Genomic DNA, 25,336 nt, shown 5'->3' with positions numbered 1-25,336 from the left:
TACTGTATCTGTGTCAGGGTATAGGTAATGACAGGGCAATGTTTCAAACTTGCATGCATTTTATAGTTAATTATGTTTGTGTCTCACCATTAAAAAAGTGTTTGCAAGGACATTGCATACTAGCGTTGTACAGTTTTTGAAATGTATACCCTAACATAAATTTGAATGTCCCTTATTTCTGATAATGTTAGAGGAAGGGAAAAAAAAACAACTTTAACTCTTTCTATTTTAGCCTGAAGGTTTTCACATATTGATTTATATGATAAAAAGTAGTGTTCTGATCATAAATAAAACATATTATTCTGGCATTAGTTTGAATTTGAGATAAAGCGTTTTTTAAAAAATAAATGGACCTATTAGAGTTGCCAGTGGATGAAGAAGTCATCACTGTAACCACTGAATTACTCAAGGCAGATTTTCAATAACTTGATTGATTACATGCAGGTTATGTGATAATGATATCACCAAACACAGTTTTATAGTATCCCCCGTCTGCCCTATCTTAATTGAGTTTGGCTTATTTGTACCGCACTGTTTTAATTAAATAACTTGCTTTTACTAACCATAAAAAGTTATACTGATTACACAGATCCCAAATGTAATTTACAAGTACTCGTACAGAATATCTGAAAGTACAGTAGTAAAAGATAAAAAGAAGTAAGATAAACCAAAACAATTTTAATTTTCACTGGAGTTGAGGACAGAGAAGAACAAAGTGTAATGTATTGTAGAATCTTCCTATGTTAGTTCTGTCATAATTTATGTGCATAATGTCTGTGTCAGTCTTGATATTTAATCAAAGATAGGTGTTTCTTTTTTATTGTTATTAAAAATGTCTGTTTTGAAGTCCTTACTTACATAGTGCCGGCAATATTTTATACAAATGTTTAATTAATGCATAGGCAGGGAAATAAAAGCATTGTAACGCAGCTTCAGCTGAATAACTGCCAGCTCCTGTCGTAATATATATTAACTGGGTGTACATGCAGCTGTTGTGAAATTGTGACGAGGTATGAATAATTCATGTGTATTGCTGATGGCACAGGAACCACATTGGTACATCAAAAAGGATGGTGTATATCCTTTTCTTACACTTAAAGTATGTGCAACACAACTCACAGATTTTTGCCTGGCAACAACTGAAAGAGCTATGCTATAGGATCATGAGACTTAAGCACCAATATATTTTCAATCACCAGCAATAAAAATCGCACTAGATAATGTTGACTAGCTACCCCTATGTTACTGACTACCGACAAAGCAGCATTTTAACCATTACTTCATACCAAAAGAAATATCACAATATCGTTGTCCATTTTTGTTTATTTTGGCATAACGTTTCTCAAATCCTTTTGTTGCTTTCAGAATTGTCATGAGCGGCCATGGACTGTATGTTTATTTATTGACTTTATTTGCATCACATAAAATAAGTTGTCCTGTGTTAAAAGAAGATACAACTGGAATATTTTTATGACAATGCTGTAAAGTGTTTTCCAGATGGACAAAAAAAGCATTGATTAATAGTCAGCAATAATTTACCATAGGGGTTTTCAACCTTGGTCTTGGAGAGCCCCGATTCAGTTAGTCATACACATCTTCAGTTTCTAAAGATTAGCGACACCTGTAAATTATCGATCAGTTAAACCAGTGATCTGTTTAATTCACAGAAATTTAGTCTTTAAAGGGTGAAGTACTCAGAGTTTGGTCCCACATGATCTCTGAATTACGTAGTTTAACAAATTGCCTTCTTAACTGGTCGCAATTAACTTGTTCCAATCCTTTAGATATTGGGTGATGAAGTGGTGACCTACAAAATCTGCTGAAATGAGGCTGTGCATGACAAGCGTTGGATAATGTTGGTTTAGCATTTGTTGGCTGTATCCTAGATATGAGGAAACTCTTGTTGTCTTTTGTTAGATTGAAATGGCTTAATCTTTACAGAATTTTAAAGGTTATTCCTGTGATTCCATATTTTTCCCTTCATTAGTCTTATTTCTGTCTAATTATTGTAGTGAACCTTGATGCATATTGTGTCTGTTACACAAGTGCACCTAATCTGAAATATTTTAATTAGTGTAATTGCCACAGCGAGGACTTTGTAGCAGTTGAACTGTTTGACAAGGATACACTCTTTGAAATGACTCATAACACTTTACTAAAATAAGTACTGTACATGGAAGAAGACATATTACACTTTTATTTAATTCATCCCCTCAAGCACTTATTTTATAATTGCAAGCGAGACTTAATCCTTCCACTGCATTTGGTTTAAACTTGCAAGGGTGAAATAGCATATGACTTAAAAAAAGAATTGTGTAATTTGACATGATAGTCTGGGAAATTACTCTTAAAAGGGCTTCCAGTACATTTTCCGTTTCACTATGTATAGTTCCACGTAGATGTACAGTCAGCATAAATTATTACACAAATATATTTTGAATGACACTCACCAAGGATGACTTTAAATATTTTTTAACAACTGTAAAATAATATGACATTAGACATTAATGAAATATTATTTTTTCTGAATGTCGTGCATTCAGGATGACTGCAATATTCTAATTAGTGGCCAATGAGAAAGATAGTGCAACGCATATTTTTGTTTTGGGGTTTTCTGTTTCTGTTGGCTGAAAGATTAATCAAGTATTTTTCAGAAAGAGTAAAGGGTAATAGTTATCCATTATTAGGCTTATTAGGGTAACTAGACTCCCAGCTGATAAATGTTATTGTCCATTTTGTACTAATTTATATTTTATAAAAATGGGATTTTATGAAGTAATTTTGATTGGTTAATTAGAAGAAATTGTGTTGAATTTAACTTCTTTAAAAGGCTTATATTGTGCTACTGATGGCATACTGTATGTAGTTTTTAGTTTTTGTTATTTTGTCTTTGCCCTCTTAAATACAGTGCACCTGGAAATCTGTAATTACCAGAAAAAGTTTAGAAAGATCATAATACTTTAAAGAACATAATAATTTTAAAGAACATAATACTTTAAAGATAAATTGTAGGGAATTTTATGTGGGCAAGTGCTCAATTCCAATTCCAATTGGGAATAGTCTTAAGTAGGATAATTCTTTTCTCGAGTATTGTCATCTAAAGATTGTCATTTTAAAGTGTGAACCCCAAAGGGTAATTTTTCTTTTCCAAACCTTGCTGAGTAAGCAAAATAATGGCAGGAGCAAAAGAGTATATTTCATTATACAGTATATACTATAAGTATTTATACTGTATATTCTTTATATGAAATGTAACATTTTATTTACAATATGTAACTGTTACTGTTTTTGTTAATGAAACTGATAATTACTTGGTAATATGTTTTTATATTATTTATTTTTAAATGAAATCCATGTATTCTACATATTACAATATTCTGACATTCTAATGTGTTTTCTCTAAGGTATACAATTTTCAAATACATTTAAGCTTAGAAACAAAAGAGATTGCAGAGTTATATAAAATCTCAAGAACGATCTTCGTGTAGATTTTTTTTTTGCACTTAATATACTAGTGGGATTTCCTAATAAAACTGTTAAAAATGGGCACTTGCTTTTATTCTTGATATCATTACAGAATCCTTAATAGATTTTTTGCTAGCTGTACAAAACAAAAATAACACATTTATATTCCTGAGTTGTTAAGTACTTCAATAATATAGTTTCCTTACAAAGTTACAAAGTGCTGAATTGAAAAACTGGGTATTACAAGATCTGAGCAGCAATTTATTGCATACAAGTGATAACATAATATTTGTATTCTGCATTTCTGAATGATAATGAATAAAATAGAAACTATAAGTTTATTCGGACTTTTATGTAGTTACCAGTTTATTTACATGTTTTTGATAGACCTCAGTTTGATAGAGCTACAGTTCCTGCCTTTTTCAGTGACTCTAAGACATTTCTTAAACAGGTACTTTGATGTAATTGCTAACAGATTGTTTTACCTCTATACTTTTGCAGTGAATTTATTGGACTCGCGAACTGTAATGGGTGACCTGGGATGGATAGCTTATCCAAAGAATGGGGTAAGTCTTTCCGTTCAAACAAAAGCCGCAAACTGCATTAGTAGTCTCCATACTGAGAGAACATTTCAAGGTCTGAAATTCCCTAGAGTGATGAATAGAAAGGTTTTAAGACAAAAAATTAGGAGGAAGTACCAGCGCTAGGAGCTAGTATTTTTTGTGTGTATTTGAGATTCCTCAAGGGAACAACTGTTCTGTGATCTAATTACAATGTAAATGTGCTCAAACTATTTAATTATATTTCCCAGTATAGGACTTGAGCAGTATAGAGGTTAAGACTTTTTGCAAACTTTTAAGTAACAAAAAGGTAAGAATTTTAAGTCAATTAAAAACAAAACTATTTTATCCTTTATTTTACCCAGATTCAGGTTCATTGAAAACTGATTTTGATTTTCAGTAATGAGTACCCATTTAGGCCAAGTAGGTAACTGCATCAGCATGCATAGGCTGCAAATGAACAATTAAAGGTTTATTCCATGCTATAAAGAGAAGAAAAGAAACACAACGTTTGGGCTGTGGAGCCTGCTTCGGGTGCAAAACGTTGCGTTTCTTTTCTTCTCTTTTCAGCATGGAGTCCTCATTTATACAGCAGTGAATTTACTGGAGCTGTCTAACTGAAGTACCTGCTTAAGGATCTTGCTTGGTCCCTGGGATTTGAACTCTTAAGCAAGAGTCCAAAGCCCTCATCGCTGCTCCTTGTTGTGCCCAAAACTTCTCTGAAGTGCTGTAAAACAAAACATTCTATTTGTAGAATAAATTCTATTTATTATGCTAAATAATAGGTGATGGAACTAATATAATTAAAATAAGAAGAATGAATCCTATTAACCCAAACTAAAACTATAAGTTACTCAAACAGAAGAAAACATTAAGGTATTTTCACAGTAAAAGACAAAAACAGTGGTATTGAAATACATTGTACATTCAACTTGCAGTTTGTGTACTTTGTACAGTAGGTATTTTTAAGACACCTACATAACACATGCCTATTAAACCTTATAGTGCACTCTTTTTATCTGCTGGTTTTGCATTTATGTTTTCTACGTTTACCAAGAAATGTACTAAACAACATGAAAAAAATGCAGTCTGTAATGTGGTGACTACTTTCCTTAACAGTGAGAGTGAAATGATTTTCCTTAAGAAATACATACACCAGAAAATGTATACAGTTGTTTGATCATCATAATGCTGTGAAACAGACATGGAAAAAACACTAAACTTCTGAAAAAGTAGAGCAGACAAAATCATTGAACATGTCATCTGTGTAGAAGCTGCTCAAAATACAGCTAAAAATATAAAAGTTCTTAGAAGTTCTTATCTGTGTGGCTGTAAATAACTGAATAAAAACAACAATACCAAAACATTAACAATAAGAGCAACAACAATTGCCAAAGGATTAGAAGCTACAGTAGATGCTGTTTTGTTTGGTCCTTTACATATTAAAATGTTGCTGTATACAAGAAGAAAATGTATGTCAATTCATGATATACAGTATTATTCCTTAGCTCCTGTTAATAACTATTCTTTTTTTTTTAGTTAAGGATTTATAATATTAGTATGTTCAAGGCCATTGACCCAGATTTTTCTGTTGTCTACTGAAATGCATCTCACCTAATAGAGCTTTTATTCCAGGGAAAGCACAGCTTGTGGCCTATTCTGATGTCAGAATGTTTTTTTTTTGTTTTCTAAAAGTAGTGGAGGTATTTATAACAGACTGGATATTGTCCATGTTCTGGAGTACAATTTGAATTACTGTGGAAAATGTGCATTACTAAAATGTGTGGTATATTAACATGGACAAATGTTTTTAAATTTACAGCTTTTAAATAATGAGAAAGGTAAGAATATGGCAGGCAACATTCTAAAATTCACCAAAGCCAATGGCAAATTCTTCATTAACATGAAAATGGAACATTTATGCATTTTAAAATATGTCCCCATCCTTCTTTTAGCTGTCCTCATAAGAGGTTACCGAGTCACTGACCCCAAACTTTCCCCTTCGTTTGTCTAAAGTGGGTCCAGATCTCCTTGTTCCCAGCCCTCTCCATCCTTGGCTGTGGCAATGGGTTTTCCCACATCCTTTACCCCTTTCATCAGTTGGTGTCCAACTGGTGTGCTATTGGCCCTCGACTCTTCCTTCTCCCAGTGCTTCCTTCTGCGAGTGTAACTGATATTTTACTATTCTGCCCTTATTTGGCATATCTCCTGATCCATTCTGTTCTAGAAGATTTAAGGATGTGGTAGCTCTCTACCTACTTCCATTTCAGGTTACTCTTCTGAGTCATCACATTGTCTTCCACTGCCTACCACAGATTTCCAGTCTCAAGCTAGCAACGTCTCCTAGTGCTGCTAGTGCTTCCATCTGTTACTTGCATTCTATAACCCACATCATACCTGCTTCTCATTCACTTCATTCATCTTCACTTATTTAATTTCTTAGATATATTACGTCTGAATCTACTCAATCAAACAAGCTAGCTACTGAATCATATGTGCTTTTCATTCATTCCATGCTACATGAATGTCCTTTTCAATTTCCGTGAAACGTCTTAGTTGAACCAACTTACTCTTAGCACTCTGTTCAAGATCTGTTTTAATTTTTAGTGATCCTGTCATTTCCTCATCGGGGTGAGTTAATGCCAAAATATTATGTATGCTTCCCATTTCCATTTGTTGATTTGTTTCGTCATAGATTTTAACCAAACTTCTGACATGGTTTTTATTTAATACGAGATTGAGAGGTCAAATTCTATTGTTGCACTTCCAGTCCCCCATGTATACAGTTAATACTCTTTGATTGCTCAAAATTCTACACCCATCTTTTCTAGTACCCCTATTTTCACCCCAACTTCATTGTTACAGACTTTTTTCCCTGGCTCATTCCTCTTAAGTGAGGGTGTTTGTCACAGCTGATCTTCAGCTATTACTGTCACTTCCTCAGCCAGCTGAGTTAAACCCCAAATATTGTAGTCATTATTGGAATGTTAGTGAAGTTCTGAATTATAAATTGTGGCGATTTAAAGTTCCACACTGATTTATAGAGCTTGGTCACAAATGTGTTTTTTACAGGAGAAGGATAACTTTTGCCTACACAGATCCTGTAGGTTGTTTTAAAGATTCAGGGAAGCTCTTTGTCTTTTTCTTGCATTACCCCCTTTTATATCTCTAGAGTTTAAAGTTTTGTATGGAATAATACCATTTTTGTAGTTAGTAGACTGTGCATGTTTTCTATTACTTTAAGAGAACATTATTAGTGCATTAACATAAATCCTGGTGGACATGTATAAATATTCTGTCTTGGTTCCACTGTATTCTGTCATCTAATGTATAAATATCTCTCCTCCTAAACCTGGATCCTCTTCCCATTACCCTGTTTAAGACCTAAGTTCTAAGATTTGAGGTGAACTAAAATGAATGTGTAACTTGGAAGGGTGTTTGATTCTTTTTAATTCTGAGCAGAAACTTTGACTTGAACTTTTCCCAGAGTAGAACTTCCTATTAGTAATACGGCAGTTAATCATCCAGTCACTGCTGTGTTTGTACATAATTGGCAGTAATACAGGATTACAACTGATAGTTAGCAAATCCCTTGTAGGTGCTTATGTTGAGTCATAAAAAAACAAGTTTAATCCTGTGAGATAGTGCTAGTGACATACAGTAACACCATTATATTATTGTAAGTAATTACAGTTTGTCATTCTTAGCACCTACATACCCTCATACATTGTGCTGTTGTGTTGGAGCATACAGATAGACGTGTTTATCTTGTTTGTATGAAAAAATAGGTACTTTAAGTGTTTTTTTTTAATAATTAATAGCTTTTAAAATGAAGTTACACTCATTCTCAACAGGTTTAAAACACTTTCAAAAATATGTTGGTAGATTTACTCTTTTACTCTTATAACAAAGCACATTTTAAATTCCAAAATTTAAGTGATAAACATATATTTTTATTTCTGTTGTCCACATCTATGTTTTCTCCAGCTTTACTGAAAACAAAACCTTTCAACAAAGTTAGAGAATATCCACACAAAGTTTTGAAGACCATTTTGCTAATGCTGAAAACTAAGTTTCTTGCAGCAGATGAACCATAATATTAAACTATAATTGCGTCAGTGATGCATGCATGAGATAAAATAAACTGAACACATTCAATCACAAAGATTTAATACTCAAAATACTTAAGTTGCTTAAGTTTCTCCTTTTTATCTATGGCGATTTAAGTGCATAAGTGGTTTGATTATAGGCCACAGAGGCTTTTCAATGTAACTTGTATTAAAAATCGTATTTCGTTTTTTACAGCACTAACATTTTCAGGATAGATATCTTTAATAGGTGACTTCCTTGACTTTCCTGGAGTTGGAAATTAGATTTTATTTAGTACCAGTATACACAGTTTAAATTGTAAATACAAATTTTAAATACATTCAACACAAAAGTTAGTGGTAGAGTGCTGTTCTTTTTGATTCTTTATTTATATTGTTCTTACTCCATCTGATATTCATTTACTATACAATAAAATCCCACTTTCCTTTCTTTTCTGTTTCTTCACTGTCGTTGACCCCTGAATTTCTTTTTGTAATGCATTCATTTACAGGTGATATGAATTTATCTGGTAGCTGGCTTTCTGAGAACTCAGTTCCATTTTTCATTGCATTTTTTAGATGGCTTACACAATAATGGGTGTATGGCCTTAGAGAATCGACCCTGCTCAGGATTTGTGTTTGTGATTAGTTTCTCATGTTTCTGCTGGGATCGATCCCCTTACAGTGAAGAATGGGTCCAGTTAAATCACCAACTGCGACTTGTTATTCAATACACACCAAGTGAAGTTAAAATAGAAAATAAGCGTGAGAAGATGCTTTAAAATGTATGTTATTGGCTCAACCTTTTTTATATTATTTTATATTAGTTTATTTTGTGTTTGTATTCCCTATGAGTGCAAAGATCTGTATCTGTGTTTGATATGGAGACATATTGTGAAGTATGATATAAAATGTTAATTGTTCAAATAATTGTTCTGATACAAATACAAAAAATAACTACAGAGTATTAACTAGAAACTGTTGATTTAAACATCTCAGTTTACCAAATTCTGATTGTTTTTTTCTTGAAAATTGCAAACATTTTTTTTTTAAATTCAAAGGATATGTAACTGTTTGCCGTGACATGACAGATTCGGACAGATACTGTATGTCATGACAGTTCTGGTTTAGATGGGTTTTGATGACTTCAGAAAGACTGACTTCAGTCAATTGAATTACATGTCCAATCAATTTAGACACAATATCTTCTAACTTAAAGTTATTGTGGTTGAGATCATTCTCGACTTTCTCAGAATAACAGAAAAATGAAATCTATACAGTATCGTGGAATGGCTTTTCATGCAGACATGACCTACAGTACCATACTGAATACGGTATATACAGTGGTACTTTACCACTGTAACATCTGGAATATATTAAATACATACATAGTTTAACTGTAAATAAATAATTCATTACAGTTCTTGTATATTGTGTTTTTTTAATGAACGTTTTTAAGTGTCTTAAAAGTCGTTCTTTTAACTGGGATATGTTTACTTTAAATATTAACCTTGAATATACATTCAAACAATAATTTTATATATTTCAATGAGTTGCAAACACATCACACCCCTTCTGTTATATTCCAGTAACATTTGCCATGCAGAGTGTGAAAGATTGCCTTGTGGTTTTGAGCCTCATTGAAGTTATTTGTTTGTCCTCGCCTGCTAAGGATTCCTGAGCTGGCTGTGAAAGCTCTGGATTGAGCCCTCCTTGTCCAAAACCATCCATGCGATTTAGAAGAGCTAAGCTAAATCCCTGCTTTTTGCTGGCACAAGGCACCAGTGACTTTTTCTCTGTGAGTAAAGGCCCGAGCTGTCCCTGACCCTTACCCTCAAACCTTTTTCCTGCCAACACACAGACTGGTACAAATGTCATTAAGTAAACTAGTGCCTTCATAAAGTGTTTGTTACTTGGTCAGCCACTGCAGGAGGCATGTTTCTTCAGGCAGATACACCATCTCCTGAGCCTGACCTCTAGTTTTGATGACAGGGTTAGAGAGGTTCCCTTTTTATGCACATTGAAAAATGGGAAATAATGACATGTTATTCATTTAAAACCAGTGGGTTGCTCTGTACAGCTGGGATGCTGACTGAGACCCTTGTGTGCACTGTTTGAAACAGACTCATTACTGAGAGGATGACGGAGAGGTGCATGTGTTTCTGGGAATGCTGATGGGACAAATATTTGTAAACAAATCGCAATGGAATGAATGCAGGAGACAGGGTGATAGTTAAAGGAAATAGAAGCATGGCGTTTTAGTTGCCTGAGTCACAGTAAAGAAAATAAAGAGAGTGAAACTAAAAAGAAGAGATTTATTGAAAATGAGCAATTTTATGAAATACACAGAAAAGTGCTCTTTCATAATGTTCTAAAACAAAAGATAAGAGAAATCTAAAGTTTTAGAAATACAGGAAAATGAAGAATGATATATAACAATGAAACTTCAAATGGATCTGATGATGGATGGATTGACTGAAACGTATACTGTAGATAGTACCACCCGGGGGATCTTGAGCTCACAGTGTCTGATCACCACGCCAGTTCGCACATTCGCATACCGATTGCAAAGCCACTGACTATGTGGAAAGCACATCCTCTCCGCTGTCCTGCTGGGGCTCTGCCTGCTTGCGCTGTGCATCCTCTGCGCCGCCTGCCTGCTTCTTTTCATTGGAACCCTACGGTTGGTTTCCTCACCTGTCTCACAGCCACGGCTCTCCCCAGGTCAGCGCGTGTCATAGAATATACAGAAGCTGTACAGGTGAATAGGCTGAAACAAACTGCCTGCATGGCTGACCTGTATCTGAGTTTTTAAGCCTATTTTTTTCAATTACCTCAATGTGAAAGGAGTATGTTGGAGATGCAAGATGTCGCGGCACAGTTCAGAAAAGTTAGGAATTGAACTTTAATTTGTTTCAAGAAGGGCCATTTTCCTGAGAAAGTGACATAAAATAAAGTGTATCCACCATAGTACTCTGAATCCAAACAGTTTTTCAGGAAGGTGTGCAACTTTTATTTTTTTATATTTTATTTCTATTGGTACCGTGAATGGATGTTTAATGACTATAAATATATATTTCCTGAAAGGGGACATTGGCTATTTCTGGTAAGGTTATCCCCACCTTTTAAGTTATTCCTGAAAAGTCACATACAACATGTGTCCGTAAATTTTGAATGTACTCAGGTCAGATCCTACAGGTCAGTGACTTTTTTGGATAACTTCTGATGCGAGTGCATATTTGGACCAAGGCAGAAACATGGCTGACCCAAATAAAATAGAGAACTGAAAAAATATAATTGGAAGAATAAATATGAAAATAAAAGGCCTGCTAATTCTTACTAGATCATTATGTTAGGAAATCTTCAGTCTTATACCATGTGGTTTGTTCTATATTGTTGTCCCTACATGTAGCTCAGTCCTTTTTTTATTTATTCAATTGGGAATCAAATTGTTGTATTGTGTGTGCCATCCTATTTTGTTGTCAAAGATAATGTTCTCCACAGACATATTGAAGGCATTGCTTTCTCTGATGGATAGGAACATTGAGTGTGATTTAACAAAGGTTTATAGGAGTATGTCAGAGCTGGCCATGCATTGCATGGGGATTGGGAGCTGACTCTTGTATCCACTCAGTTTAGGAAATTAAGAGATGCAAATGAGGCCATCCAGCTGATGTAGCCTGCTTGGATGTTAGTAGATAATTGAGCCAAGGATCTCATCCAGCTGTTTATTAAAAGAAGCCAGGGTATGAGCTTCAGTAACAACATGGCTAAGCTAGATATCTTGTCCCATACTTCCACAAGCCTTAGCATAATTTAGTGCCTACTGATCCAAGTTTAAAAAGCACTTACACATAATTTCCACTCGTGTCCTCAGATTTGCGTTACACTGTTGATTCTGAAGATGTCCATTGGGCTCTGTCTTTGTCTGTGCTTTTAGGAAATTTGAATACTTCAACCTTTATAGATTTGACTGTTTAAGATTGAAATATGTCAGTTATTTTAGCCCTGTCAGTGTAAGACATTCCTTTAAACACCAGAACATATCTGAGTGTAGGTATGTTGTAATGGTGAATCAAACAGTGCCTATAATAGTGCCTATAATTCTAAATTAGATCATTCTAGTGCACTGTAAAATTTTAATAGAAATCCCTTGATTTACTTCTACTATTTTATCATATTAATTAACAATTTGTGTACTTTTTATTTCTTTCCCACAATGTCTAGAAGATGTAAAGTTGTCAACATAAACACCTAAATCTCTTTTTTATAAGCAGCCTTTTCAAACCCAATGCTTCATCTGCTTTGTACTTATACATTTATTTTTTGCTATATGCCTGCATGCCATATTCTAAAGTGAATGCCATTTTCCAGGTTTTTGCTTAATCTTGAATTTTATCTAAATCTTGTTGAATTTCATTTGCTGCTTCTGTATTGTTTGCTAATCGTCCAATTTTCTTATCATGTGCAAACATGTCTGAATTACTAACTATACCAGCATTAAAGCTGTGGTCCTAGTACATATCCCTGTGTTACTCCACTAATTACATCACTCCAATTTGAACATTCATTCCTTATTTGTACTCTGTTTTCTATTAACTCATTTTCAGTCCAAACACTAATTTCCCCAACAGACTACTTTCTCTAATTTCAGAATTAATCTTTTAGGAGGAACTTTATCACAAACTTTCTGAAACTTTTAAAAAAAACATATAGAATGTTCTATGCCTGTCCTTTTAAAACCAAAAAAATCTAACAAGACTGAAAAATGTGCACCACTGGATTATGGATAACATCTCATTTGTTTTCAATACAAATTGTAGGATACCAACGTGCCCTGGAGATGAACTTATCTTGAGTGCTTCTATGATCTGAAACACTCCTACTTCTTCTGTGCCAGTCCTGTTTAACACAGAACGTTTATCTTCCACAGTTCGAGGCATGCTGTTAACTTCTTTTAGTGAGCACCTAAATGAAATACTCATTTTATACATTATTTGTTTTTAACTATATGAACAATATTGTATTGGTGCATCTTAGCTTGTACATTATTTGTAAATTTACATTGATCGTTTCACAAAGATAATTGTCATTTACTTATACATACTGTATAAGACTGTGTCCAGTCATTTTATTGCAGGGCTAGTTATCTCTGCATTGTCTGCGTTTAGGAAGAAAATAGGGTCTGATATGAGCAAATATTATGGAGTCAAACGTTTTATTTTCTGTGTGCTAAATATGGTATTTGACATTTTGTTTTCCTTGAGTTGTTACATTTCCAGTTACAAAATGAAAGAACTGCGCTATGTAGGCACCAGTAAAAGTCTGTTCTCAGGAGATAATGTACAGTCCAAAAAAAACATAATGTTGGCCACGATCACAGGAGAGATTAAGCAAGACAATGTTTTATTTTAATTAACTTTATCATTCAACATCACACAAATGTGGGGGTATATTTTGCTAACAGCCATGTTAAATAGTATATATGGAGAGTGGTTAAGGTTTCAAGAATCCAGTACTGTTAAGACAGAGACAAATCCACTAAAGTACTTCTCTGTTACATTACATTTAAGCTGTTTTAAAAACTACAACAGCCTGTGAGGTTTTAAAGGTGTAACAGGTTTTTTTTTACTCCCTTCTTCTTAAACTCTGTCAAAAGCATAGACGTAAGTAATGAGTTTTTATATTTTATTTTAAAAAATCCAAATGTTGACTAACATTTCACTTATGGCTGTCAAGTTTCAATGGCCACTAAGAAACACTAAGAAATAACTATTTTTACCTGTGCTGAAAAAATGAAGGAAGGAAAAAGGCACTTTAATTCAGGAAGAACACTTTGTATAACAAAGATTAGCTCCCAAATACAATATACAATATAGTTTGCCATATTCCACACTACACTAAAGTCTGTTTGTTTTTCTTGTGTATTGTCTTTCATCTATACAGACCATAAGCTAAAGAATGATTCAGATGTACTCTTCTAACACAAAACACCTTGAAAAACTTAGCTTTTTTTTCTGACACAGCTCTTAAAACTAGCCTACCTTGTCAATATCCGTGTGGATTTTCTTAAGCACATTTGATTCAGTTGCATCAGCAGCTGTAATTAAAATCAGATTCTTGTGACATGATACCTTTAATAAAGGAAAACTAAAATAAACCTCTGTACATTTAGAAAAATGCACTGGGATCTGTAGTTGTCATGTGTTAATACTAACCTAATTCATTTCTCATAATTAACCATGTTCTTTGGTTGGCAGGACTGTAGGCCCTGCTGTTACATATTCATTTATTTTACAGCTATTTGGCATCATTCTGCCTTAGATGTCTCTGTTTTTAAGCATGATTTTATTACATTTTCTTAATCCATCTCTAGTTTTCTCTAATGCTAGTATGACATTTCAGCACAGCACAGTTTTGGACAAGGAGCTTTTGTGTAAAATGTAGTTATCTATTTTTGTGTTAAACAAGATGAAGACATCATAGTGGGGATATATTTACTATACATAATTTAAAGTAGTGTGTCTTTTGTACAATGTTATAATAATAAAACTAGGCCAGTTGCTTTAGATTCTGGTATAGTTAGCAAACTAGTGCAAATTTGCAGATGATGGAAAATAGGGGAAGGCATATAGTACGTACTGTAGAACAGACCTGCAAGAGAACTGTGGACAAATTTAGACAAAATCGGGGACAGGACAGACACATGACAAGTGAAATAAGTCCACAATGTGTAGTATTACTAGTAGTAAGGTAATACACTATACATTTCACACGGGTGATGCAGAATTGCACATAGCTACACACAAAAGTAAAATACACTTCTTTATATGAGGAGTTTTGGGTATCTGGAACTGGCCTCAGATAGGTGTGCCAAACTTAGTGCACTTTTAAGAAACTGCTGGATGAAATTTTAGTTTAACTTTTCCACTAAACTACCAAATGAGAAAGATGGACCAGATGGCATCATTTTCTGCATTTATTGTATTCTTAAAATACTGCATTTACAACATTTTTAAAATAAATGTTTCTTGTGTTCTTGCAGTTCTGTATTATCCATCTATTTTCTAACCTCTATATAATCTTTTCCATATTCTGTTCCAATATAGGTCACAGGGGCTTATCCCAGCACGCAACAGGCTGCAAATTAGGGTACACCCTGGATGGGATGCCTGTTCATTGCAGGGCATGCGCAGACACAGATTCACATCAGGGACAATTTTACTAGTAACCAGTTAACCTACCGTTCTGTCTTGGAAATAGTGGAGTAAACTGGAGAGTCTGGAAGAAACTCACACAAGCATGGGGAGAATATACAAACTCTATGCAGATAGCAGCCTGGGAGCTGAACCCTGGGCCCCAGCATTCTGAGGTAGCAATACTAACCACTGTGGCACCATTCCTCACCAATTCTGTATTATATATTTCTTTTTTTTACCTTAATAAGCTCTCTGTTTTTTTATAATAAATTTCCTTCAAGGATGAATAGAGAGAGATTATAGTATATATGTTTCTTTTTGATACTAAACTAATTTAAAGCAGTTGGTTTAAAACAGGCTGCAAAGATGAGATTTGATTTAATGGGATTTGTTTTTCTGTCACAAGGATTAGAAAGTGGTCATGCAGATAATGGCAAAGCTAATTACCTGATAAACATTAAGTCCTCTGTGTAACGGTACAGGTCATCTGTACAAGATCCTATAGTGCCTTTGGGCAATGTCTTTATTTGGATGTTCCTAATTATGTATATATATGGCAAATGATCTTAAAATGACAACGGCCATTAACATTGTAAGACTTAAGTCCTGTTCACCTGCTGTTGCTGTACAATGCTTACAACAGTGTCATGTACCACTCTTACAACAGTGACATCTGTGACATAGTTTCCTTTAAACGTCTTTTGAAGGGAAGTTTCATATCACCACACTTCCCTGCATAAAAATATAATAAAGCAACAGCATACCAAAAAACACATTTTCAAATGTATTTATTATCTTAAACAGAAGATTTAATATAATTATAAATAGAAATAGAAAGGTTTAATATACAGTATAACTACATAATATTCTAACAATAAAATAGTTCCACTCCTACTCATTATTAATAATACAATAATAATACTAAATACACTAGAATGCTTACCAGCTTACTTTTTAGTGTAGAATTAAACTGTACTTGTTTCTTTGCAGCCAGCACACTCAGACACTGATAATAATAATAATAATAATAATAATAATAATAATAATAATAATAATAATAATAATAATAATAATAATAATAATAATATAATAAACCTGAAGACCTACACACAATTATCTTTGAGCACCATTTCAACTAGTTTTGTGTGATGGAATTGGTATCCACATAAATAAAAGATTTTAAGCAGTTTAGTTTTGAGGGGAGAAGATATACTATAAATTAGAGTAATCAAATGAAAATAGAATTGAAGCAATATATTCCATTCCATGAATCATTCTGAAATAAAAAATGCTAGCCTATAAAGCTTTATTTTGTAATCATAATTTAAACCTTTTCAATATTGTTTTGAGCACACAACTACAGTAAATACTTTTAGAGGTGCACAAAAAAGAAACCGAAATGTTGTATTAGGAGAATTGTACATCTTTAATTTTAGCTGCTTCATATAACATAACATTTCATATAACAAATGTTGTCTGCTTTTGTTTGTTCAGTATCACTTTGCACCATTTTACACAATCAGCAAAGGCTATGTTAAGTATTAAAACACCAATGCAACACCAGACAAGAACAAGAAAACACAAATAGTTCTACTTCATAAATGTTGAACAGGCCCAGATAGTACTGTTAGTTCCGCAATCATTTCTTTGGGGGATAAGCCTTCAATTTATGCTTTTATACTGTATTTTTACACTCAAACACAACAGTTGTGACGCTAGATTTTCTAAAGTAACTGAAGAATCCGTTTTTGCCAATGATGTGCTGTTGTCACTTGTCATGTCCACAGAATTTCCAAGATCACGGATGTCTTGGATACATTGTAAAAATGAGAAAATATCCCATTTGCTGCAATATGAAGAAATTCAGATTAAGTTCTTTCTTCTCTATCTTGAGCCATTAATGCAGCTCACGCCATCTGACTGAAAGGACTTCAGTGTTTATTAGGGGGAATATAATCATTTAAGCCTGAATAAGCTTCAAAGCCCTAATGTGACCATTTGGCTAGCAGAAATGAGATGTAAATTTGCAGTGAATAGCTGCTGATTACAGAAAAGATGATTAATGTTAGATCCGAAATTGATTTATGGGCCCAATTGTCAGTAGTAAAGCTGTGACTGTAATAATATCTTCTCATTGAAATTATTGTTTGGAAAGGAAGGGTTAGAGTACTGTACATTTGTACTAGATATGATCTTTTTTGAAGGCTAAATGGAAGTTGATACTAGCAATATTATTAAGTGCAATTAAGCAAAATTGCTATGGAACAACACATTTTTGGATTCTCTGATAATAAATGGTGGTAGTGTGGAAGTGTGCTGCTTATCAAGGCTCTATTGTTGCATTGTTTCTGTTGTTACTCTTAAATTGTTTATATACGTTTAATGGACATTTTAAATTCTTCATATTTTGGATTATACTTTAAAATCCAGTTTGGAGGTGGTTTGACACAATTCCATCATCTCCACAGTTTGGATGTTTCATATACATTTGTTAGCTGATTTGTTTTTGTGCTGTCCAAATAGTTAAATTAAGAATAGCAACACGTGATTAATGTAAATCTTTTCTAAGAAATGATCAATCATTAAGTAAAAAGATAAATACATCACTCTTTAGACCACAAAACTGACAATGAAATCCGTGCTCAGCATGCATATAGAAAAAGGAGAATAATTTCTTTCTTCTTGACACTTACTGTATGGGGGCCATAACACATTATTCAAAGACTGACATCAATAATACAATCTGTGTGAAACAGAAGGGATAAACAACTCTTCACAGTCAGAATACCCATGTATTCTGATTTGTATTCATTTTGCTAGCTGTTCACTGTAGTTTGTAAAATTGAGCTTAATCTGATTGTTGAATCTTAAATAATACAAAATCTGTGTTTGGTTTCACTGCTCTCATGGCATGTAACCACCCTTTTAAAAAATATAAATGCTTAAAAACAGATTTATCAAACAGTTTATTTGTGGCTCTTAATTATAATAATTAAATGTTCCTTCTTTGACTTTTGAAGTGTTTTTTGCAATTCAGGGTTTTATGACATCTTCAAGTTCTAATAAAAGCTGTATGGCAGGTATTCTGTTTATTATGTATTTCTTTCTGTAACACCCTGCTTACAGTAGTTTTTCAAAACACTTCAAACAGAAGAAATTAAACTAAATCTTGCTTTTTGCAATAGTACATTTTTTCTTAGTAGAATTAGTATTCAGAATATTTTACCTTCCTGCACTCTGGCAAGTACTGTACTTTTGATAAATTTGGTCTTTTGTCTAGTTTTAACATAAACCCGAATCACATCATTTTAACCTCAAGATTCACATACAATGAAAAAGAAAATGGTACAATAACTCTGTGCTGCTTGTTTTAATGTGGACATTTTGTAAATATTATGGTGCTTTGAGAATGATTTGGACTTGTTTCCTACTTTGTAACTTACTACTTAAGCTATTCATCCCATATGCCACATATACTGTAGGTAGTGCATTTTTCAGAACTGATCCTCATGTAATATAACAATAAGGAAACACTATATAGGAGCTTTTAGTTAGTAGAAGCGGTATGTTAGTATTAAATAATTACCAACTATAAGCATAATCTTGCTGCTAATTAATGTCGATTTAACTGAAGGGGTATATCCCTTCTTGTACACTGAAATACTTTTCAATTTAAACAAGATACTTTTTAGATTAAATATGTAGAATGATAGAAAAAGACAGGACTAATGCTGAAACGTTTCTTGAGCAAACTACTTGACCCTGCTTTTGTTTATATTGCTATTTTGCAGTGTACAAGACAGCATGATATAGAAGCTATCAGTCGAGATTTTTTTAGAGCTATAAATCTATACTCCTTCCCCTAGAGAGTTACACTGCTGAGAGGTCTTCAGTGTGATGGAGGTCACTGAGAAGTTTTCAGGCTCTCTGAGTTTTCTGTATAATTCCTGGTTGCTAACGTGACTAGTTACAACTGGTCTCTGAGCTGTCAGAAAGCCAGAGAGGCACAGAGGCCCCATCCCTAGAGAATGTTTTGCTCTTCCAGTCAGTATCTTAGGGAATTTATTTTCTTAAAGGTAATGTCTACAGAGTTTTATCTAGGGTTTGTAATGTATGTGGTTAGGCAAACAAAACAGATTATATATAGACTTCTGTAGGGTCCCTGTTGCCTCTCTTCCCTTAAATATTGACCATGTATATGCTTAGCTAAAAGTGAACATTTTATTTGTTGCAGTTTTACATTAGTTCTTGAAGCATACTGTAAGTAGCCTTTTTAAATTCTAAGAGCAAGTATATTTTGTTTGCAAGTATACAGTGTGTACCATTTTTGGAAAACAAAAACATCTCTTAGTGACAAAACTTTGTATGGGTTATATATGTTTTAAAATTATATTTGTTTTTAAGGTTAAGCTTGTTCATCTTTAAACATTTAGTAAATCCAATAGGCAATTCATTTAAAATAACTTGAAGTGAAGCTTACAGTATTTACTGTAGTAAAAGGAGTGTTAATTTGACATGAGCAGCACTTGATCCAGAGGAGGAGGTCCTCCCAGATTTCTGAGGTCCTCACTCTGTTATGGAGAGCAAACCCAGCAGCCCTGTAGAGAAACCTTATTTCCGCCGCTTGCACCTACAGTACCATCTTATTCTTCCAATCGCTGCCCAAAACTTCTGACTATAGGTAAAGATGAGGACATAGATTGACTGGAAAACCGAGAGCTTCATCTGAAAAACTCAGCTCCCTCTTCACCACCATGGTTTGATACATTTCTGCATACAAATGATCAATCCATTGTTCAATCCCCTCTACCCTTACTTGTGAGCAAGACCCCAAGGTGCTTAAACTCCTCCTGGGGAAGCTGTTACCACCTCACCTGAAGAGAGCAAGTAATTGTTTTCCTAGAGAGAACCATGACCTTAGACTTGAAGGTGTTGACCCCCATCCAGACTGCATCACATGCGGCTGCGAACGTTTCCTGTGCGCACCAGAAATCGCAGTCAGTTGAGGCAAAGAGGACAATATTATCTGCAAACAGCAGAGATGCAACCCTCAGTTCCCCAAATGGATACTCTCCATGTTTTCTCAGGCAGTGTTTTTGTGTCTTTAACAAGTTCCTGTCTTCTATCTCATCATTAAAAATAATGACACTGAATCTTTCAGAGGATTTAAAAACGTTGTGTCTTGAACTGCACCGTTTTTTAACTTCAATTTAACTTCCATGAGCTAATGCTGACGATGTTAAAGTTTCTTCATTTCAATATCAAAAACCAAAGTACAGATCTCACACTAGGTTAATAGATAATATTTGTCTGGAAAAATTATTTAAAAGTATGGAATCACATACATTCCTATATACTGTATACAGGTACAGTATGCATTTCAAACCTGAGAACAATATTGTATTTAAAAAATAAATATCAACTATTGCTTATGCAGTTATTATCATGTTAGGAAAAAATTGTATAACTTTGCAATGTAAGTAATTTAATGTAAAAATAATTTACCATATTTCTGCACATTTTTTAACACAGTTAAAAGTTATAGTTAAAAAGTTAAAAGTATGTTTAACTGTGCAGTACCTGTATACAAAGACAGAATAAACCATGGCTCATTTATTATGCTGTTCTTATACAGCCAACAGTAGTATGTACTGTCGACGAAACTGTAAGAGACTATAGTGAACCGATATTTTAAATTATATATCAAAGTAGCTATTGTAAAAACAGTTTAAGAAAGACAGTCAAGAAGTTATCTCACTATATTTAATTTATGTTTATTATAAATCTTGAAGCATAGACCAGTAGTTTAAAATGAATTATGGTGTTTGAAACCATAATTCTTGTCGTAATACCATACAATCAGTGATAAAATTATTTTCATAAACATATTTTAGGAACCTACTTTAGTAAACAAACATGTCTTTATGAAAACATTATTTAATAGATAATTATTCCCTGTAATTAACTATATATTAAAATATCAGTTATTGTGAATGTTATATTTTTAAAGGATTTAAAGCAGAAGGTTTAATAAAATGAACTGAAAGTTTCCTAATTTTAATGTCCTAGTTAAAATAATAAATAATGCATAAGTATTCACCCAGAATATTCTGAATGTGAAATCTTTTCTTTTGCTTTCTTATCCTCTGTGTTTATATCTAAGTATATCTGTATATATTTAGTACTCACTTTTTTAGCTTTATAACACCTTTGGTCATGATCCAGCACATTAGAATTATATATGTTAGAATATAAGATACAAAGGCCCTGCAAAAGTATTCAGATACATTCTAGGGTGTCACATTGTGTGAAAAAAACACAATACAGTATGTTATTCTCAGTAGGATATACATAAAGTCGGGTATTTAACTGGGCCACTCAAGGACGCTCATCCTCTTAATCTTAAGCCTCTCCAGTGTTTTCTTTTCCTTTTGCTTTGGATCATTGTTCAGCTGAAAGACAGGTTTTTGTCCCAGTTTTAGGTCTGAAGCAGAATTTTGTCGAAGATATTCCAGTACTTTGTTCCATCTATATTCCCAGCAGTCTTGACAAGCTTTCCAAGACGTGCTGATGAGAAGTAGAACTATAACATGCCAGCAGCCATATCACCCTGCAACTCACAACTGGTAACCCACTCAAGCTAAGCAGGTGTAAGCCTGCCATCAGTACCTGGATGGGAGACCTCCTGGGAAGAAACTAAGGTTGCTGCTGGAAGAGTTATTAGTGGGGCCAGCAGGGGGCACTCACCCTGCGGTCCATGTGGGTCCTAATGCCCCAGTATAGTGACTGGGACACTATACTGTAAACAGGCGCCATCCTTCAGATGAGACGTAAAACCGAGGTCCTGACTCTCTGTGGTCATTAAAAATCCCAGGGCGTTTCTCGAAAAGAGTAGGGGTGTAACCCTGGCGTCCTGGCCAAATTTCCCATTGGCCTTTACCAATCATGGCCTCCTAATAATCCCCATCTATGAATTGGCTACATTACTCTGCTATTCTCCCCACTGATAGCTGATGTGTGGTGAGCGTTCTGGCGTACTATGGCTGGTGTCGCATCATCTAGGTGGATGCTGCACATTGGTGGTGGTGGAGGGGTTCCCCATTACCTGTAAAGCGCTTTGATTGGAGTGCCCAGAAAAGCGCTATATAAGTGTAAGCAATTATTATTATTATAATTATTATTATTATTATTATTATTATAATAACTAATGCTTCCACCACCAACAGCATTATGACAGTCGGGATTATGCTGACTGAGTGGTACGCTATGTTGGGTTTGGAACTGATGTAACACTTTGCATTTAGACAAAAATTTGATCACAAAATCTTTTGCCACCTTACGCATTTTTTTTTAAGTTCCATGCAATCTCCATGTGGAGTGTTCAGGACGTTGTTCTATGGATATTTTCCAATGGGTGGTTTCCCACTTTCCTCTCTGACCAGCTATTCAGTTTGGATCTGATCTAGGCTTTATGTAGGTAATGTCTAGGTGTTTTCAGTTTCTTGATGATCAATTTCACCATGATGTAAGAGATAATAAGGGTCTTTGAAATGTTTCTATACCCTTCTGCTCTGTGTCTTTGTACAGTTTTATTCCTAATTTGCTCTGAAAGCCTTTTGTCTTCAAGTGTCATTTTTTTAAATGCACTACCTTGCTGAGAGACCTTACAGGTGCATTTATACTATTAGAACTAATATTATTGCACACATACAGAGGCCATTCAACAAATTTATGACTCGTTAAGGTGACTTGTGCACCTAAATTGATTTAGGTTTGCCTCAAAAATGTTAATGATAATAAGATGAGTTTGTTTTATTTATTTTAATACTACAAAATAGAAATTGCATCAATATCTAAGAGATTTAGGAAAAAATACCCTTTAGTAAACACAATTTAAATAAAGGAATTTATAGGATGCATAGTACAGATTCATGTTTCTTATGTCGTTTTTTTTTTTACTTTTCCACAGTGGGAAGAGATAGGGGAAGTTGATGAAAACTATGCTCCAATCCATACTTACCAAGTCTGCAAGGTAATGGAACACAACCAGAATAATTGGCTCCAAACTAACTGGATCTTCAATGAAGGTGCCCAGAGGGTTTTTATTGAGCTCAAGTTCACATTGCGGGACTGTAACAGTTTGCCAGGAGGGCTGGGAACCTGCAAGGAGACTTTCAACATGTATTATTTTGAATCAGATGATGAAGAAGGCAGGAATGTCCGAGAAAGCCAGTATAACAAGATTGATACTATTGCTGCTGATGAGAGCTTCACAGAACTTGACCTGGGAGACAGGGTGATGAAGCTAAACACGGAGGTGAGAGATGTTGGGCCTTTATCTAAGAAGGGCTTTTTCCTGGCTTTTCAGGATGTAGGTGCATGCATTGCCCTGGTGTCAGTGCGTGTTTATTACAAAAAGTGCCCCACTGTTATCAAAAACCTGGCTGTCTTCCCGGATACCATTACTGGGGCTGACTCTTCCCAACTATTGGAGGTTGCAGGAACCTGTGTCAACAACTCTGTAGCTGAAGAGCTTCCCAGGATGCATTGCAGTGCTGAAGGGGAATGGCTGGTGCCCATTGGAAAGTGCATATGTCAAGCAGGATATGAAGAATTGAATGGCACCTGTCAAGGTCAGTCTAAAACTTTTTTTTTTTCGGTACTGGTCATGACTGTAAGAGATGTTATTGAGATACTGTTGTTTTTGCTTCAGTGCTTAATATACTGTAACTTTCTGCACTTCACTTGTTAAATATAAGTACTGTATTTTCGTTATAATATTTTAGGCCCAAATAGTTGGATACTGGGATCAAATTGTCTGCTGATCTGCTGTCTTGCTAGTGTTAGCAACTGTTTACTGTTTAGGAGTGTCTCAAACAGCTACTTGCGCCCAAAGTGTGCATCACTCGTCTAAACAATTATCCCTCTGAAGCCTGTTTAAAAATATAGCAGCTACTTCCACATCACAAATATCACTCATAATGTGACATTAAAATAATTTTTATTAAGAAAGAAATGAGAGAGACAAAATAAGGTTTGATATACTGCAGTAGTGGAAACAGCAAAAGCATTCCTTCTTCAGAAAACATGTTTAGAAAAATAATATAAAACATAATCCTATAAGTATACTGTAATTCTTCAGTAACTACAGTACCTCAGAAACTTTGTTTTATGTGTCAAGCACAGTGCTATAGTTAATCATTTTTAGGACAAAACAAAAATTTACTTAAGTTAGCAAACTCGGGCACAGCAGTTACAAAGTTACAAGTCTGAGTCTCATTCTTACATTCACTGTATTTGAATAGTTTTTCTTTCTGGTGCTTAGGGCAAGTACTATATTGTAACATACAGCAGTCCTGTCAGTGACCTAGAGTTAGGGCACCGTCACAATATGAAACTGAAGGCAGTGGAGTCTGTTTCATTGAGTCATTTCAGTTATGCTCAACTAAATGCAGCTTTGTTTTATTTATGATTGTTTTACTGTTGTAAATAGGATCACTTTTTGTGCAATACATACGTTAAGGGAAGTTATTCATTTTTAAGTTCCTTTCACATGTTATGAAGCCAATTAGTCTCATAGCTTAATTCTCTCTTTATTTTCTTTTAAATCACTAAAGCCAATCCTTGTTTTCTATCGGTTCTGATGCAGAAGAGATATCTGGAGCTCATACCAATAAGGTAGTTTGAGAACTCACTGCCTCCTGCAGTGAACTGATTTCTCTCAATATAAAAGAGAACCGAAAGAGAAAGAGAGCTCTTTCTCAAGGAGTCAGCTCCCAGGAAATTAGAAAGTTAAAGTCCTGGATGAGATACAATAGCATCTACTGCAAAAAAAAATGACTCCTTTGCTAAAAGAACTAGGGAACTAAAATACACCAGCAGTTGCTGTGTCTGATCTGTCTAGAGACTCAATTTAGTTCCAGCCTTGGGCCAAACTGGATTTTCTGATATTTGCAATGATTAATACGACAAGCAAAATCTCAGGCAAGTTGTACAATTTTTTTCCAAAGAGTCTTGTAGAGTC

The 25,336-nt window shown here is 34.3% G+C and overlaps 1 protein-coding gene across 2 annotated transcripts in view; it reads left to right on the top strand.

Annotated features, from left to right (window-relative positions):
- LOC102685913 (ephrin type-A receptor 5) overlaps nucleotides 1-25,336 on the top strand; it is a 134,758-nt gene that overhangs the window by 4,601 nt on the left and 104,821 nt on the right. For both annotated transcript variants that reach the window (XM_015363896.2, XM_015363889.2), the window contains exons 2-3: nucleotides 3,967-4,031; nucleotides 23,282-23,945. In XM_015363896.2, the coding sequence (XP_015219382.1) occupies nucleotides 3,967-4,031; nucleotides 23,282-23,945 (729 nt within the window). The remainder of the gene's footprint in view (nucleotides 1-3,966; nucleotides 4,032-23,281; nucleotides 23,946-25,336) is intronic.

This window comes from Lepisosteus oculatus, chromosome 3, assembly GCF_040954835.1.
Source record: "Lepisosteus oculatus isolate fLepOcu1 chromosome 3, fLepOcu1.hap2, whole genome shotgun sequence".
Lineage (NCBI taxonomy): Eukaryota > Metazoa > Chordata > Actinopteri > Semionotiformes > Lepisosteidae > Lepisosteus > Lepisosteus oculatus.
Note: the sequence above shows the minus strand (reverse complement) of the source record. Positions and strands in the feature narration are given on the sequence as shown.